Source organism: Symphalangus syndactylus, chromosome 18 (assembly GCF_028878055.3).
Source record: "Symphalangus syndactylus isolate Jambi chromosome 18, NHGRI_mSymSyn1-v2.1_pri, whole genome shotgun sequence".
NCBI classification, from domain to species: Eukaryota; Metazoa; Chordata; class Mammalia; order Primates; family Hylobatidae; genus Symphalangus; species Symphalangus syndactylus.
This window is the reverse complement of record NC_072440.2, coordinates 108,460,605-108,477,262: the sequence shown is the minus strand read 5'-3', so window position 1 is coordinate 108,477,262 and position 16,658 is coordinate 108,460,605. Positions and strand designations below refer to the sequence as shown.

At 42.5% G+C, this 16,658-nt stretch overlaps 1 protein-coding gene across 8 annotated transcripts in view; it reads left to right on the top strand.

The window, feature by feature from the left end:
• The window catches only part of DCDC2C (doublecortin domain containing 2C), a 141,717-nt gene that overhangs the window by 86,743 nt on the left and 38,316 nt on the right, over window positions 1-16,658 (top strand). For 5 of the 8 annotated variants that reach the window (XM_063624015.1, XM_063624017.1, XM_055253193.2 and 2 more), the window contains one exon: window positions 740-781. The exons of 1 other annotated variant lie outside the window; for it this stretch is intronic. In XM_063624015.1, the coding sequence (XP_063480085.1) occupies window positions 740-781 (42 nt within the window). Of the gene's footprint in view, window positions 1-739; window positions 782-3,075; window positions 3,093-11,548; window positions 11,673-16,658 lie in introns of those variants that run through there. 2 more of the 8 variants (XM_063624016.1, XM_055253197.2) reach the window with 2 other exon arrangements.

The following is a 16,658-nucleotide window of genomic DNA, read 5'->3' as shown; positions in this document are numbered from 1 at the left end:
ATTAAAATTAAATGTGCACTTTTTAAAACCATTTTATCATAGCTACGAATATCTCCTGCACTTTTCTTAACCATTATTATGATAGCTAGGAATATCTTACAAATATATTAATTAACAACTATTGATATTTGTTACATTAATATTCAATAAAGAGAGAGAGGGACAGGAAGAGAGAGGGGGAGATTGACTCTGATTTTGGGGTGATGATTTTCTCTTCCTCCAAGAGCGTCCTGTGCACGTTATATTAATATAACAAATATTAATATATTACAGTATATTAATGACTATTAATAGAAACAAATGCAACCATCCACAGGGTTGGTTGATTAACTTATGTTTTACCAATAGAATGGAATACAACACAGCTGTGAAAATAATTAGATAGACTCATATAACAGAAGGATGGAGCTCCAAGATGTTATATTAAGTGAAAAAAAAATCAAAGTGCAACAGAGAATACAGGTGTGACACGCTGCCTTTTGCATAAGAATGATCAAAAAGAGGTGCATAAAAACAAAGAATTTAGAATGGGGAACAAAATGGAAGGAAGTAGGAGGAACAGAGCAGCGAGTCGGTAGTGAGGATGAGGCTTGAGGCTTTACACCAAGCTCCTGAATGACGTGTATGAGAAAGAATTTGACCTCCCCGAGAAGCTGAGTAGAGGCGGGGGAGATAAAGGATTTATTATACAACATCCTTCTTGCGATAGTTGATTCCTATACTTATTTTTTAATACTAGGATAAAGAAGATGCAAGGCTTTGTGAAGACGTTGAAAGAAAGGTTTGTATCAACAACAAACGCTGTAGTTTTGCATTTTCTATTCTGAAGACAGACCTAACAAGAGAATCCACGGATCCCCAAATCTTGTCAGGTGCTTTTTAGGAATATAACTTTTATGCCTCTGTCATACACCATAACTCTGTTTTCCAGAGTTAGAAAACAAACTTGGAGGAAAGAAGCATAATCACGGCCTTTCACATAGGTGGATGGATCCTCGGGAAAGGCAGATAAGAACCAGGAGTAAAAAGCGCTCTAGGGCAGTGCGTGGCTGGTGTCTGAAGGTGCAGCTTTTATGACTGCCTGGAAAACCTGGAAAACGCGTATGAATTATCTGCCAGCTACACCTGTAGTCACTCACTTAGGTTTTCCAGGCAGTCATAAAAGCTGCACCTTCAGACACCAGCCATGAAGCTAAGGATGGATGTGCTTGCCTGGCAAGGGCAAGGCAGTGGGGGGCTCACAGCCCTGGGGAAAGCAGATGTGTAGCTGGGCCGGGGACCCCACCTGGCAGCGGACCCCACCTGGCAGCGGAAGGTGCTTCCCCCTAGAAGCGCTGCTTTCCCTGCCATCAGCAATAGCTCTGTCCTCAGCAGGGCTGAGTTCTCATCCCGAGTTGGTAGGTGACTAAGTAATGACAGTGATTTTTGTCTGAGTCTGTCAAGTTTCATTTATTTAGTCTTTAGTTTTCCTAGACAGCTCAGCACTCGGCAAAGGACGTGAGTCCTGAGTGATGCCACTTGGGGAGGTTAACCTAACCGAAGCCAGCGTCTGCACGCCTCGGGGACTTGGATCAGCTCCGCCTGGCCTTGGCTGCTCCAGTACCTGCTGGATGTGTGGCTTCGGGAACACTCCTTAAAACCTGATTGCCTCAGTTTACTCCTCTATTCAAAGTTTGTCTGTCCAATCGTTTATAACAAAATCAACCTCCAGGAGAGAATATGTGTAAAGTCTGCTTAGTGTTACTACTTATTCTTATTATTAGAAATAGCTGACTTGCAAAATATTTCTGACTATATTACGGGGAGGGGAACACGTGTGAGCTGTGTCCTGCCCATGCACAGAGCCTCTGGTGTGGTGTGTCCCCACTGTGCAGTGAGCCTCTCATGCAGATGTGTCCTGCCTGTGCCCAGAGCCTCTTGTGTGGGTGTGTCCCGCCTGTGCAGGGAGCCTCTGGTGCGAGTGTGTCCTGCCTGTGCACGGGGCCTCTCATGTGGGTGTGTCCCACCTGTGCACGGAGCCTGTGGTGTGGGTGTGTCCCACCTGTGCACGGAGCCTCTCGTGTGGGTGTGTCCCACCTGTGCACGGAGCCTCTGGTGCGAGTGTGTCCCTCCTGTGCACGGGGCCTCTGGTGTGGATGTGCAGGCAGCCTTGTGGCTGGAAGAGCACTAAATTCCTGTTTTAGGTTTTCCACTGACTTGCTAGGTGTCCTTTGTTAAGTAACTTGATTGATTCAATCAAGAATCATTTTACATGTTTATAGGTTTACTTACTTTTCAAGAATCAATGAGACAATGGATTGGAAAGTTCCTGAAAAGTATAACATATCTATGTTTAAAATGGTGTTTATAGTATTTGTGTTTGAGCTAGATAATGAAAGTTTTGTTCCTCAGCTTGAAATTAGACACTTGATTTTCCCCACTCTTAACTCCCTTGTTGAAATCAGTGTAATCCGTTTGGTTATGTGGCATGTTCCATCCTCTGAACTCTCTGCGGCCAACCTGACTGCACGTGACTGGGAAAACTAATGTGTGTTCATAGCGATGTCCCTGAAGGAAAATAATATCTGGTTTGAATGTCAAGTAATCCTTTGGAGCATTTATCCCTTGTTTGGCACACAGGTTACTCTTTTAAAGGGAATATTTTACCAAACATAAAGGAATGAAAAGAATGCTAATTTGGCCACATGCAAACTGTGCAAACAGTTTCATTTCTCCCAGGCTTGGTTTCCTTACCTGTGAAAGCGAGATAATTTCCCACTGGTGAAATGAGTGTAAAGATTAGAAGTGTTTACAAGTGCCTTTTCCTTACTCAGTGGTCTGGGGATAAATGCTATCTACTGTTGTTACTGTTATTCTCTAATGTAATCATGACTGCAGTGGAGTGGTAAAGGCTTTGAAAGAAGGAATGAGATTTTACTCATGTTTGCACTCTTCTCAGCATCGGGCATGCACAATGCCTTCCTTACAGTCGACATTAATTATATTTTTAAATGAGATTTTCTCCTTTGATACCTCGCACTAGTTTTAAAATTAAGAATACTTTGTTAAACTATAAACAATTTATGTTGGTTGTAGATTTATTAGAAAATGCAGATAAGAAAAAAATGAGAAAGTGAAAACCCTGGATTCCTGTGCTCAGGGCGAAAACCCTGGATTCCTGTGCTCAGAGCGAAAACCCTGGACTCCTGTGCTCAGAGCGAAAACCCTGGACTCCTGTGCTCAGAGCGAAAACCCTGGACTCCTGTGCTCAGAGTGAAAACCCTGGATTCCTGTGCTCAGAGTGAAAACTCTGGACTCCTGTGCTCAGAGTGAAAACCCTGGACTCCTGTGCTCAGAGTGAAAACCCTGGACTCCTGTGCTCAGAGTGAAAACGCTGGATTCCTGTACTCAGAGTGAAAACCCTGGACTCCTGTGCTCAGAGTGAAAACGCTGGATTCCTGTGCTCAGAGTGAAAACCCTGGATTCCTGTGCTCAGAGTGAAAACCCTGGATTCCTGTGCTCAGAGTGAAAACCCTGGACTCCTGTGCTCAGAGTGAAAACCCTGAATTCCTGTGCTCAGAGTGAAAACCCTGGATTCCTGTGCTCAAGAGTGAAAACCCTGGATTCCTGTCCTCAGAGTGAAAACCCTGAATTCCTGTGCTCAGAGTGAAAACCCTGGATTCCTGTGCTCAAGAGTGAAAACCCTGGATTCCTGTCCTCAGAGTGAAAACCCTGAATTCCTGTGCTCAGAGTGAAAACCCTGGATTCCTGTGCTCAGAGTGAAAACCCTGGATTCCTGTGCTCAGAGTGAAAACCCTGGACTCCTGTGCTCAGAGTGAAAACTCTGGACTCCTGTGCTCAGAGTGAAAACTCTGGATTCCTGTGCTCAGAGTGAAAACCCTGGACTCCTGTGCTCAGAGTGAAAACCCTGGATTCCTGTGCTCAGAGTGAAAACCCTGGACTCCTGTGCTCAGAGTGAAAACTCTGGATTCCTGTGCTCAGAGTGAAAACCGTGGACTCCTGTGCTCAGAGTGAAAACCCTGGATTCCTGTGCCCAGAGTCTGTTCTCACTTTTGTGCCTGTTCTTCAGGACTGTTTTCCATTTTAAATTTACTTTTTGTGTAGAGTATTAAGAGGGTTGGAACTTGTCAAATAATAGAAAATTCTATTTTAAGAAATACTATGAATCAGTATTGAGGATATTTTCAACGTTTTAGGTTTTTTTCTCAGTATGCTTCAGAATATTGGTTTCATTTATTTAAAATAGATTTAAACGTTTTTGAGCAGAGCTGCCATTCACTTTAAAAACAGCAACAACAAAACAACAGGCATCATGTACTTACGAGGAATTTTTCCAGATCTATGTTGCAAGGGTTGCTTCCTGGATATCATCTGCTCTGAATATTTGATCTTAAATCAGAATTTAAAAGGGAAGTTTTATTTTTTCTTCTGCAACAAATATTGAATTTGATTTCTCATTGGCTATTTTTTTTTGATGATAGTGAAAAATAGAGAGCTTTAAGAGAAGAAAAGTAAACAGATTGAATAATTATCCACTAATAGATTTTAAAATGTAAATTACAATTTTAAATCATGAATCTAGATGTTGAACTATCCTACTTCCATACTGTATTGGACAGATAGTAACTTTCTGAAATACAAAGAGCATTCAGAATACACTGGGTGTGTAGTTTGCTGTTTTCATTTTGTGTTTTTGCATCATAGATTATAATATGAACATATCGATCACTTCCGACGGCCAAGCAGCACAACAGGATGCCGTAGTAACAAGTTCCAGGTGCAACGTGTATAAGAAGATAACTGTGACATTTTTCCCCCCAAAGGCTTCAAAAATCAAGTATAATTTTGATCAACAATAAATGTGCTATTAGTTAAAAAAAAAGTACCTAACATAAGATTTTTAGTGTTTATAGTCATCAATTTGTGAAATGGTCTATCTATCATCTTTTAAAGGTGTACTTTGTAAGTTTCATGACAATGTTATGCATGATCATATCAAAGCAAAGTCCTTTTAAATGCATGTTGGAGGCAACATTCAAAGTGCTGGAAGTTCTGGCCAGAGCAATCAGGCAGGAGAAGGAAATAAAGGGTATTCAATTAGGGAAAGAGGAAGTCAAATTGTCCCTGTTTGCAGATGACATGATTGTATATCTAGAAAACCCCATCGTCTCAGCCCAAAATCTCCTTAAGCTGATTAGCAACTTCAGCGAAGTCTCAGGATACAAAATCAATGTACAAAAATCACAAGCATTCTTGTACACCAATCACAGACAAACAGAGAGCCAAATCATGAGTGAACTCCCATTCACAATTGCTTCAAAGAGAATAAAATACCTAGGAATCCAACTTACAAGGGATGTGAAGGACCTCTTCAAGGAGAACTACAAACCACTGCTCAATGAAATAAAAGAGGATACAAACAAATGGAAGAACATTCCATGCTCATGGGTTGGAAGAATCAATATCGTGAAAATGGCCATACTGCCCAAGGTAATTTATAGATTCAATGCCATCCCCATCAAGCTACCAATGACTTTCTTCACAGAATTGGAAAAAACTACTTTAAAGTTCATATGGAACCAAAAAAGAGTCCGCATCGCCAAGTCAATCCTAAGCCAAAAGAACAAAGCTGGAGGCATCATGCTACCTGACTTCAAACTATACTACAAGGCTACAGTAACCAAAACACCATGGTACTGGTACCACAACAGAGACATAGATCAATGGAACAGAACAGAGCCCTCAGAAATGATGTCACATATCTACAACTATCTGATCTTTGACAAACCTGACAAAAACAAGCAATGGGGAAAGGATTCCCTATTTAATAAATGGTGCTGGGAAAACTGGCTAGCCATATGTAGAAAGCTGAAACTGGATCCCTTCCTTACACCTTATACAAAAATTAATTCAAGATGGATTAAAGACTTAAATGTTAGACCTAAAACCATTAAAATCCTACAAGAAAACCTAGGCAATACCATTCAGGACATAGGCGTGGGCAAGGACTTCATGTCTAAAACACCAAAAGCAATGGCAACGAAAGCCAAAATTGACAAATGGGATCTAATTAAACTAAAGAGCTTCTGCACAGCAAAAGAAACTACCATCAGAGTGAACAGGCAACCTACAGAATGGGAGAAAATTTTTGCAACCTACTCATCTGACAAAGGGCTAATATCCAGAATCTACAATGAACTCAGACAAATTTACAAGAAAAAAACAAACAACCCCATCAAAAAGTGGGCAAAGGACATGAACAGACACTTCTCAAAAGAAGACATTTATGCAGCCAAAAAACACATGAAGAAATGCTCATCATCACTGGCCATCAGAGAAATGCAAATCAAAACCACAGTGAGATACCATCTCACACCAGTTAGAATGACCATCATTAAAAAATCAGGAAACAACAGGTGCTGGAGAGGATGTGGAGAAATAGGAACACTTTTACACTGTTGGTGGGACTGTAAACTAGTTCAACCATTGTGGAAGTCAGTGTGGCGATTCCTCAGGGATCTAGAACTAGAAATACCATTTGACCCAGCCATCCCATTACTGGGTATATACCCAAAGGACTATAAATCATGCTGCTATAAAGACACATGCACACGTATGTTTATTGCGGCACTATTCACAATAGCAAAGAGTTGGAACCAACCCAAATGTCCAACAACGATAGACTGGATTAAGAATATGTGGCACATATACACCATGGAATACTATGCAGCCATAAAAAATGATGAGTTCATGTCCTTTGTAGGGACATGGATGAAATTGGAAAACATCATTCTCAGTAAACTATCGCAAGGACAAAAAACCAAACACCGCATGTTCTCACTCATAGGTGGGAACTGAACAATGAGAACTCATGGACACAGGAAGGGGAACATCACACTCTGGGGACTGTTGTGGGGTTGGGGGAGCGGGGAGGGATAGCATTAGGAGATATACCTAATGCTAAATGACGAGTTAATGGGTGCAGGAAATGAACATGGCACATGGATACATATGTAACAAACCTGCACATTGTGCACATCTACCCTAAAACCTAAAGTATAATAATAAAAATAAAAATAAAAAATAAAAAAAAAAGCAAAAAAAAAAAAAAAAGAAAATGTGGCACATATACACCATGGAATACTACATCCTTTGTTAAATGTTTTTCTTCCTTTCTTCTGTTTCCCTTCCTTCCTTCCCTCTCTTCCTTCCCTCCCTCCCTCCCTTCCTCCCTTCCTGCCTTCCCTCCCTTCCTCCCCCCAACCCTCCCTCTCTCTCTGTCTCTCTCTCTTTTTCTGAGACAGGGTCTCCCTCTGTCACCTGCAAGCTCCGCCTCCCACGTTCAAAAGATCTCATGCTTCAGTTAACTGAGTAGCTGGGATTACAGGCATGGCACGCGTGCCACCACACCCAGCTAACTTTTTTTTTTTTTTTTTTTTTAATTTTTAGTAGAGATGGGTTTCACCATGTTGGCCAGGCTGATCTCGAACTCCTGACCTCAAGTGATCCACCCACCTCGGCCTCCCAAAGTGCTGGGATTACAGACGTGAGCGACTCTGCCTGGCCAAATGTTTTCAATGTGATAGAAAAATAGTGGGTTTTGTCTGCCTTTGAAGCATTTATATTTTAGCCCATTGGAGAAACAAGAGTGAAAAACTGCCAAGCACCACACAAAACTCCATGTGGAATCCAGAGGCCCTTTTCCTGCCCGATTTCCAGACTTCCTTTGAACTGAGGACTGGCTCCTGTGCTTCCCTTGAAGAAATGCCTTACAGTAAATAGTACCAGTTCTCATCATTGCTCAACTTTATACTGTATTTATTAATATTTATGACTTGATCTTTCACTCTTTTTCTAATGCCATGCCTCTAATTGTTCTGTGAGTCACCTCTCTCAAGAAACAATTACCCATTCTGGTCATCTGTTAATGCTGTCACCCTTCAGGAAGCATGCTATTATAATCATGTCATTTTCAAATACTTTGCCTTTTTCCAATTATCCCCAAGTTACTTTGTGTTTGCATTCAGGTTTTCAACAACTCTCCATTGGATCGTTAATGTTTTTCCTACTAAATGCTCACTTTATGTATGGAGCACATCTTCTGCTTATATGTCTCCTCCTTCCCTGTCCAGGGGTACTGATTGCTCAGAATTTCTTAACTAACTAAGCCTGGGCATTCTAGGATTAAAGAAAGAGAGATTTGATCCTCTTGTGGCTTTTAGGCTTTGATGTTTCATGTTGTTGAAACTAGGAAATTTTTGACTTTGGGTGGAGTCATAATGACAAGAATATAAGAAAATAGAACATAGTGGGTAACTTCAGAACGGTAGTTATAGAATAGGAGTTATCTACGATTGATTAATGTTATGTGCTGTTGTGCGCTTATTTTCTTACAACAAAAAGAGAGTCATGTCTATTTTGTTTTTTAGTCTTCTTGTCTTTATAACTGTATCCCAAATCATAGTGTGCTTAGAAATTCATTGAGGAGTGAAATCCACTAGACTGACGAAGGGTCTTGAAGGAGGTAGGTCTTCCCAAGGAGGCTCCTCGTGCTTCAGGTGCTCTACGGAAGCTGAGAAACTGTGCACCTTCTGCCAGTGTTTACCCAGAATGCCCCAGATGAGAGCAGGTGAAAAAAGTGAGTAGTTGATGTGCTACTAGCTATTAGACAAGTGATAAAACAGTGCAGCCTCTTTAAATGATCAAAGTAGTGGTTTATATCAATTGACATAAATAATTTTTAAGTGATTTAACATGCTTAAGACATGCGAAGCTCAGAACATCAGCCATTTTCCATTGCCTGCAGCTACTGATGAAAACACCATTTCGGCGTCTTACTGAAGTGAAATGCATCCACAGATCCATAACAATCATTTCCTCTCCTTGTGTCCTTTCTCAGTCAATCAGTGGAGGGTTTTCATTTAATTAACATTGCCAGAAATTCCAATAAAACCAGGATCCAGCATTATCTCTGACTCAGGATTTTTGCGACAAAATGAAAATGGCATTGATTCATTAATTGATTTTAAAAATTAATCACCTGCCCAGTATCTTTACTGTTTTTTCTCTTTATTATGTTGATACCACTCCATCACCACAGCTAAGTCTTTTATTGCTTCTCTAAGAGACAAGGTCAATAGTGATCAACACTGGAGTCTCAAAAGTAAAGTGTAGGCCGGGCGCGGTGGCTCAAGCCTGTAATCCCAGCACTTTGGGAGGCCGAGGCGGGCAGATCACGAGGTCAGGAGATCGAGACCATCCTGGCTAACACGGTGAAACCCTGTCTCTACTAAAAATACAAAAAATTAGCCGGGCGTGTTGGCGGACACCTGTAGTCCCAGCTACTCGGGAGGCTGAGGCAGGAGAATGGCGTGAACCTGGGAGGTGGAGCTTGCAGTGAGCCGAGGTCGTGCCACTGCACTCCAGCCTGGGCGACAGAGCGAGACTCCCGTCTCAAAAAAAAAAAGTGAAGTATAAGGTCACCAGTAATACTAAGTGGGGTCACAGAGAAATATTAAGCAATGAAAGTTTTAGAAAATTATGTGGTTCTAGGCTGGGTGTGGTGGCTCACGCCTGTAATCCCAGCACTTTGGGAGGCCAAGGGGGGCGGATCATGAGGTCAGGAGATTGAGACCATCCTGGCTAACACAGTGAAACCCTGTTTCTACTAAAAATATATAAAAAAATTAGCTGGGTGTGGTGGCGGGCGACTGTAGTCCCAGCTACTGGGGAGGCTGAGGCAGGAAAATGGTGTGAACCTAGGAGGTGGAGCTTGCAGTGAGCTGAGATCACGCCACTGCACTCCAGCCTGGGCAACAGAGTGAGACTCTGTCTCAAAAAAAAAAAAAAAGAAAATTCTGTGGTTCTAGAAGTAGAAAGCTTGAATCCCTTTATACATAGTAGATTCATTTGGACCTAAATAATAGGAGAAAGGTTTTCACTTAAAAACAGAAAAGATGCTCTGGGCAATGCTCTTCATTAATAAAACACAAGGTATTGCATTGGCGTTGTATAAGAGACAGTCATGGATGAACCAATCGCCGTTTCGTATGGTGGGCTCCATGGAAGCAGTTTTGTTGTATTCATGACAATTTTAGAAATCACAGCTAGGGTCCTGAAGAAGGAAATGAAATGGTTCCAGTTTAGCCTGGAGAAGTAGCAAGTGAACAAAGATCAGCGGATGCAGGTCAGTTTTTGCCGCCTCGCCTTCCATCTTGGAAGCTTCCCTACTTTCCTCCTGGTTGCTAGGCTGAGGACTCAAATTCTTATCCTCTTTCCCTCTCCCCAGTGGACTCGGATTTGCTTCCCAGCTCCCCTGGGGGCCTGATGACCCTCACGCCTCTCCAGCACTGTGGTGTTTGCAGTGGCCTGGGTGCCATGCCAAGGCTGGGCCAGCACCCTTCCTCCCCTCCTGCCAGCAGAATGTCCTCCCCTCTAAGCCACCCTCTGGGCAGAGTGCAGGATCCAGGAGTGCTGTCATGACACACTGCCACAGGGCATTCTGTGTCCCTCTGGTATGTTCTAACTTATTTTTGACCTTGACAGTGAAAAGGAAAGGAGATGAGATGAAGCTGGGTGTTCAGGAAGCACCCAATTCCTCAGTAGCCTTTGTTTGGCCATTCATTTATTAGTTCATTTTTTTAAATTCACCAGTTATCCACAATATTATCTGTTATAGAAAATTGGTTTTAAGCAGATAGACAAAATTCTTACTTTGGGACATCTGCTGTGACACAAAGAACAGTGATAGGATTTTGCTGTGAGCAAACTCTTAATTAAAAGTGTCTGTGTAGGTATCTCCCATGGGGTGAGAGGACATTAAAGTAGTTCATAGAACTTGATGCCTGCCTTGTAACGCCTAAGCAGCAGGAATAGGCCCCGGAGAAAACAGAAACAGTCCCTGCTAGTTCAGCTGGATGGTCTTCTCCGAGCTGTGCTTCCAGCCCCTGGCATCTGGGGCTTCAGATTCCATTTCTGTTCTCCACGAGTGGCCCCTTGTCATACTTCTGTTGGCCTCAGGTTGGCAGGTGTTTATTAAAATATGACCACATAACGCACAAGCCATTGTAGTCACATAAAGAAAGTATTTTATTTGTATTTACTTGGTTTTCCCCATGAGTTATAGAGATGCTATCTGTAACTTTTAAAATATATGAATTATTTCAAATTATAATCATATATATAGTCAATTTATGATGCTTCTGCAAGGTACCAAACAAGCTGGAGTTTAGGTTTTGGTAACATAGACATGGTTGTAAATATAAATTTTGGACACAAAAAGTAACTTTTCAAATTTTCATTTCTGGGAAGGCTTAATGAGAAATCCTTATTGGCTGCCTACACCACACTCTGCGAAGGTTACATTTAGGGGAATTTATTACTTGGTTACCCTTAATTAGAGCCATATTTTGGAGAAAAATGTGTCTTCTCTGATGAGTAATTTAAGGAAAGAAAATCAAACATGAAGAGGAAAGGGACTTGAAAGTCCACAGGCGCTTTGAATTGACAAATGAGATTGTTCAGGGGCCTTTTTTCTTCATATCTTCAGAGAACCTGGCAGCTTTTCCCCAAGACAAAGCCAATGTGAGAAGCAGCTGGGAGTTGTAACTCAGAACTGAGATTCGCTGTTCAGATTACGTGGAGATTGCATCCATAAGGCCGTATAATTTCCGTTCAAGGCAAGGCATTTGTTTCTTGTTTGTTCATCTTCAGGATTTGTCTTTATTGATCTTTGAAGGAGGGGCATCCACGGCATTGCAAAAAAGAGTTCCATAAATACAAACTCGCATTTTCTGTTTGTAAATAGAATGAATAGAAAAAGACAGGCCTTAAAAAAAGTTGTAGTATACCCAAACGCAAATTTACACCTTGATTTACACTTAAGAATACATTTCACAAATTGGTATATATTGTAGGCACAGATTGCATATGAACTTAACAAGCCGTCTGTATACTTGGGATGGGCGAAAATGCTCCTAAACGTCCTTCAGTGCCGCCTTCTGCATCTGAAGCCTGTGCAGCGTTCTTGCCACATGACTTTGTCACTGCTGTCCAAATATGTGTCACATACTCTGTGCACCTGCAGCTGACAAATGTGCCTGTGCCAGACGGGCTGGCTTCCTGTCCCACCGTCCATCAGCAGAATGGACTGAGTCTGTGGGATCTTACAATTCTGAGCCAGAAACACCACTGGAAATTATTCCTCTCCAGTGCTTTTGTATGAGTGGAGGGGAAATGGAAGTGTCTCTTTACTAGTGTCAATACTGTAATTTAAAAATGTTCAGTCATTTCTCTGTTACAATAGAAATGTTTTAAATGAATTCCAAATAGCAGGCATCCAGTGTCTATCAGGCATGCCACACTCTATACCAGGTTCAGACACAGTGAGACACAGCAAGGTGTAGACCAGGTCACTGCGTCTAGGCTGCTGCTCTCCTGCGGGACAAGAGGCTGTGCAGAAAGGTGGTGGGTGTGGGGGCAGAGGCCAGGTCATGGGCAAGGGGGCTTGAAGCATGTTTTTAATGCAATCTTTCTGTTTTTGCTTGTGATGTATAAAAATCTCACATAAATATGTACTTGAAAAAGAGAGGAATATTTGAATAGACTTCGTTGATAATTGTGGATATTCTTTGGTACTACACCAAAACTTGACAAGTGATAGTCTCTTAAAGGTTAGTTACAACGTGGAATCAGAACCCGTATCAATGAACTTTTTACTCCCTGTTACATTAAAATCTATTGTTATATTCTGCACTTTGAATGCATTTTTACCCATGTAGCATTTTACAACATGATGCATTGGTCATTTGGAAAACATTGGTTCACTGAGTTATGCAAATGTTCAATGAGTTATGCAAATGTATGACACATTTAATTATACAATACTTAAAAATCACATGCACTAATATTTTCGTCAACATCTTTAGAAAAGGCTTCTAGTATTGCGACACTGTCAAACACATGTGCATGTTTTGCAAATTTGAAGTTTTTTGAATGCTCAAACTTTATTGTTCAACCCAAATACTATCAGTTGTTTTTATAGACATAGTAGCCTCATTTTGAGAAAATGCCTGCCAACCACCCAAGAATTAGTAACTATAGTTTGTAGGTTACTTACTCTTTCAAGTAAAGTAGTTCCATGAAACAAGCGTCTAGTTCAGCTTGCAATGTGCACAATCACATAAGTGCTTTCTCTTGAGATAATCGTGTGGCTTCAATGCACACCAGAAGTGCTTCATGAGTTCTTCTCATTTCCTTACACAGGATATTAAAAGGTCATGTGCTCAAGGTCAGTGTTTAATAACATTCATAATTTTCATTCCTTCATGAAGGACATTTTAAGTGACGTTGGCATTTTCTCAAACACTGCAAGTGTGTTGAAGTGAGTGATTTGGTGGCAGTGAGTATGGCTGGGAGCAGTGGCTTTGATTAGTCCTCAGGCACCCATAGCTTTACCTGCCGTTGTTTTCGTAGCATCAATGCAAATGCCACACAAGGAGAGAGGCAAATGACTCTTAATACTGTGATGAGCATAGTTTCAACTTCACTGATCCCTGGGAGGTTCTATAGACCCTCCACAGCCACCTTTTGGGAAGTCGTACATGAGATGAGGATGGTGGTGATAGCATTTACATTCACAGAATGAAAACAGTTCACTTTCAACAACAGTGTCGCATCCCACCAGGACTCACTGAAGGAGGAGTTCCTCAGGCTCCTGCTGATATCCTTGAGTACCAGGCTGTGGACAGAGGTATTGCAGAGCCGGGCAAGGGCAGGTCTGTGCCGCTCCCTGGCTGTGTGACCTAAGTATGTAATCTGTCCCAGGCCCTAGCTTTCTCATTCTTCTGCAAGGGTGACAGCACCCTGAAGGGCTCCTGGGAGGGGTGCATAAGATGAATCCATGGTGAGTGCTGGGCACAAAGGAAGAACTCAGTCATCATTAGCTGTTGTCATTGTTTGAGAAATGACAAGAGAAAATATTAGAAGTAGAACACATTTATTAATGTTTATGATCAGAAATTAAGAAGAAAAACATCTCTAAAACTAACACATGAGTAGAAAAATGACAGTTGTATTTATATGTTTGGGACAAAAGCGATCAAATCCCTGTGGAAAGCTGTGTCCACTTAGCATCAGAATGTCTTGGCCTGGGTGGCTCCTGGCCCAGAGCCCAGCACAGAGCCAGAGCTTGCGGGCTCCCTGTTAACTGCTCCTTGGCTTCTGTACTGGGAACTCACAGACTCCTCCGAGGCTGAGCTGCCTCCCTTTTCCTGCAGTGTGCGTGCTGACCCAGCTCTGCTCACTGCGTCTCCTTTTCTGATCACGGTTCTCCAGATACCGCCTGCCTCCCTCAGGACTCCCGGGCTCCCAGCCCTGGGCTGACGGGACACTACTGGGTGTAGCCCACTTTGAGGTTCAGCTGTCCTTGTCCACCCTTCCTGGAAGGGGAGGCAGGAACTCTTGGGCTTCAGCTGAGCTTTTCCTACCTCAGTGTCCCATCAACGTCATGTTCCTAAGTTCTTGATGGAAATGCTATGTGAGATCAACTCAGAAGAACTCCCCTAGGAAAGAAGTCATTTGTTTTTCCTGTGTGGAGATGAAGTGAGTGTGGTTTGTCGTTCATGGAAAGTCATGCTTAGTCCTCAAGCCCTTGCTGCTGTTCAAGGCACTTTGGTTGCATAGTTTGAGTGCGATGATCTAGCCTGGATCTTAATCTGTGTGTTCTAGGATGGACCTTTCCCACTCTCTCCACATAAACTGCTGCCATGCTATCGCTTTCATCTATCTTTAGCCAATCCCAGTGTTGCTAGAAGTAAATAAAGGCTGTCCTTCAATGCCTTCTGGCAATTTTTCTGAGCTCTGGGGTGGAAGTCAGATACTGCACCTTTAAATGCAAACAGTGTAGGTTTGACTGTTTTAGCCTTGGAAAGACGTTGAGATGGCCTCTTGCTCAGCATTCCATGTGTTGTTAACCTTTAAGTTAGATGGCTTCTTTCAGCCCCAGAGGTAAGCCAAGTTCCCCTTTGTTTTGTCCATTTAGGCTGCTATAGCAGAATACCATAGAGTTGGGGGCTTATAAACAACAGAAATGTATTCCCTCCAGTTTGGGAGGCTGGGAAATCCGAGATCAGGTGCTGGCAGGCTTGGTCTAAGGAGGGTTTGTTTCCTGGTTAATAGACGATGGCTTCTTCCTGTGTCCTCATGTGGTGGAAGGGGCAAACCAGCTCTCTGGGGTCTCTTCTAGAAGGGACTGATCCCGTCATGGGGGTTCTACCCTCATGACCTGATCACCTTCTAAAGGCCCAGCCTCCTAATATCATCACTTGAGGGGTTAGTATTTCAACACATAAATTTTGGGGGAAGACGAACTGTTAGATCCTTCTTTCCTAAATGACCCATCTCCATTTTCCTCTCAAATGTCTTCATTCCTCAACTCTCAAGGGTCCCTGGGCCTCTGTCTATCCTGCCTTGTTAGTGTCATGAGTCTTCCCCTCTCTCTCAGGACTTTGGTTCTACTCACCAGTCAGCAAGAGGCATCATCCACTTTGAAAAGCTGTTCCAGCATATGTACCTACCATCTTGTTCCTCCACCTATATTCATTTACTGACCTAAAATAGTTATTGTCATTTGCTTTGTGACTAGTTCCCTGTGAAAATTTCTTTCAGTTGCTTTTCCATGCCAATAATTGATATATAATAATTTTACTTTCTCCCTATTTTCTCATCAGCCCCTTGAGATGTGGCTCTACCCCCGATATTCTTGTGTTGCCTTTCTTTCTCATAACCTTTCACCTTTAATGGTTGAATTCAGTGATGATTTCATTATCTACCCTATCCTTGTAACCTCTGGGTTTTTTTATTTGTTTGTTTTTGTACACTGCTTGTCCATCTGTTGGACTCAAACTCCTCCATTCCTCAGCGTGACACACCCTTGTTCACATCTCAGTGCTGGCTTCTCCGTCTTGGCTCCAGCCCCAAGCACAGACCTCACGTCCTATCTTCTTGAGTTCTCCTCCTCACTGCTTCACTTTGTAGGTGTGTTTACTGTGAAGGCTCTGAAAATAATCTCAGTTGTCTTGTTTGTCCCACTTCTGTTTCCAAATGCTATTTCAGTCCCTCTTCAGTGAAACCTCTGCTGCCTTTGATTTTTGCTTCTGCAGCATGCAGTCCGACCTTAGGACTTTATGTGCCTCTGCATTTCCATTTCAAGATGCTGCTTCATCTCAAGTCCAGTGTCCTAAGCCAGCAGACACCTGTGTCCTCTTCTCCATCAATCGCGCCTTTGTTCTCTCAGCTGCTCAGACCCTCGAAGTCTGAGCCTGATATTCATTGCCTCCCTTCACTGCACACCTGTTTCCAGCCAGCCATTCTGCAGGTTCTTCCTTCCATGCACCATGTCCTCCCTCTCCCTTCTCATGGCCTCAGCACTGGCTGGTGCAGGTCAGTCCCTGGCTTCGCACTCTTCTAACTCCATGTACCCTTGCATGCAGGTGACTCTTCCGTGTTTTCCCCTTTAATTGTGTCACTGCTCTATTTGAAACCTTTATTGTCCCCACCTAAGTCTGATCTCTTCTGTGAAACTATCCTGACCACTCCAAACTTTGGTAGCTTCTGAAATCCTGAAAAACTTAGTCTGTATTAACATAATTGGAGGTATG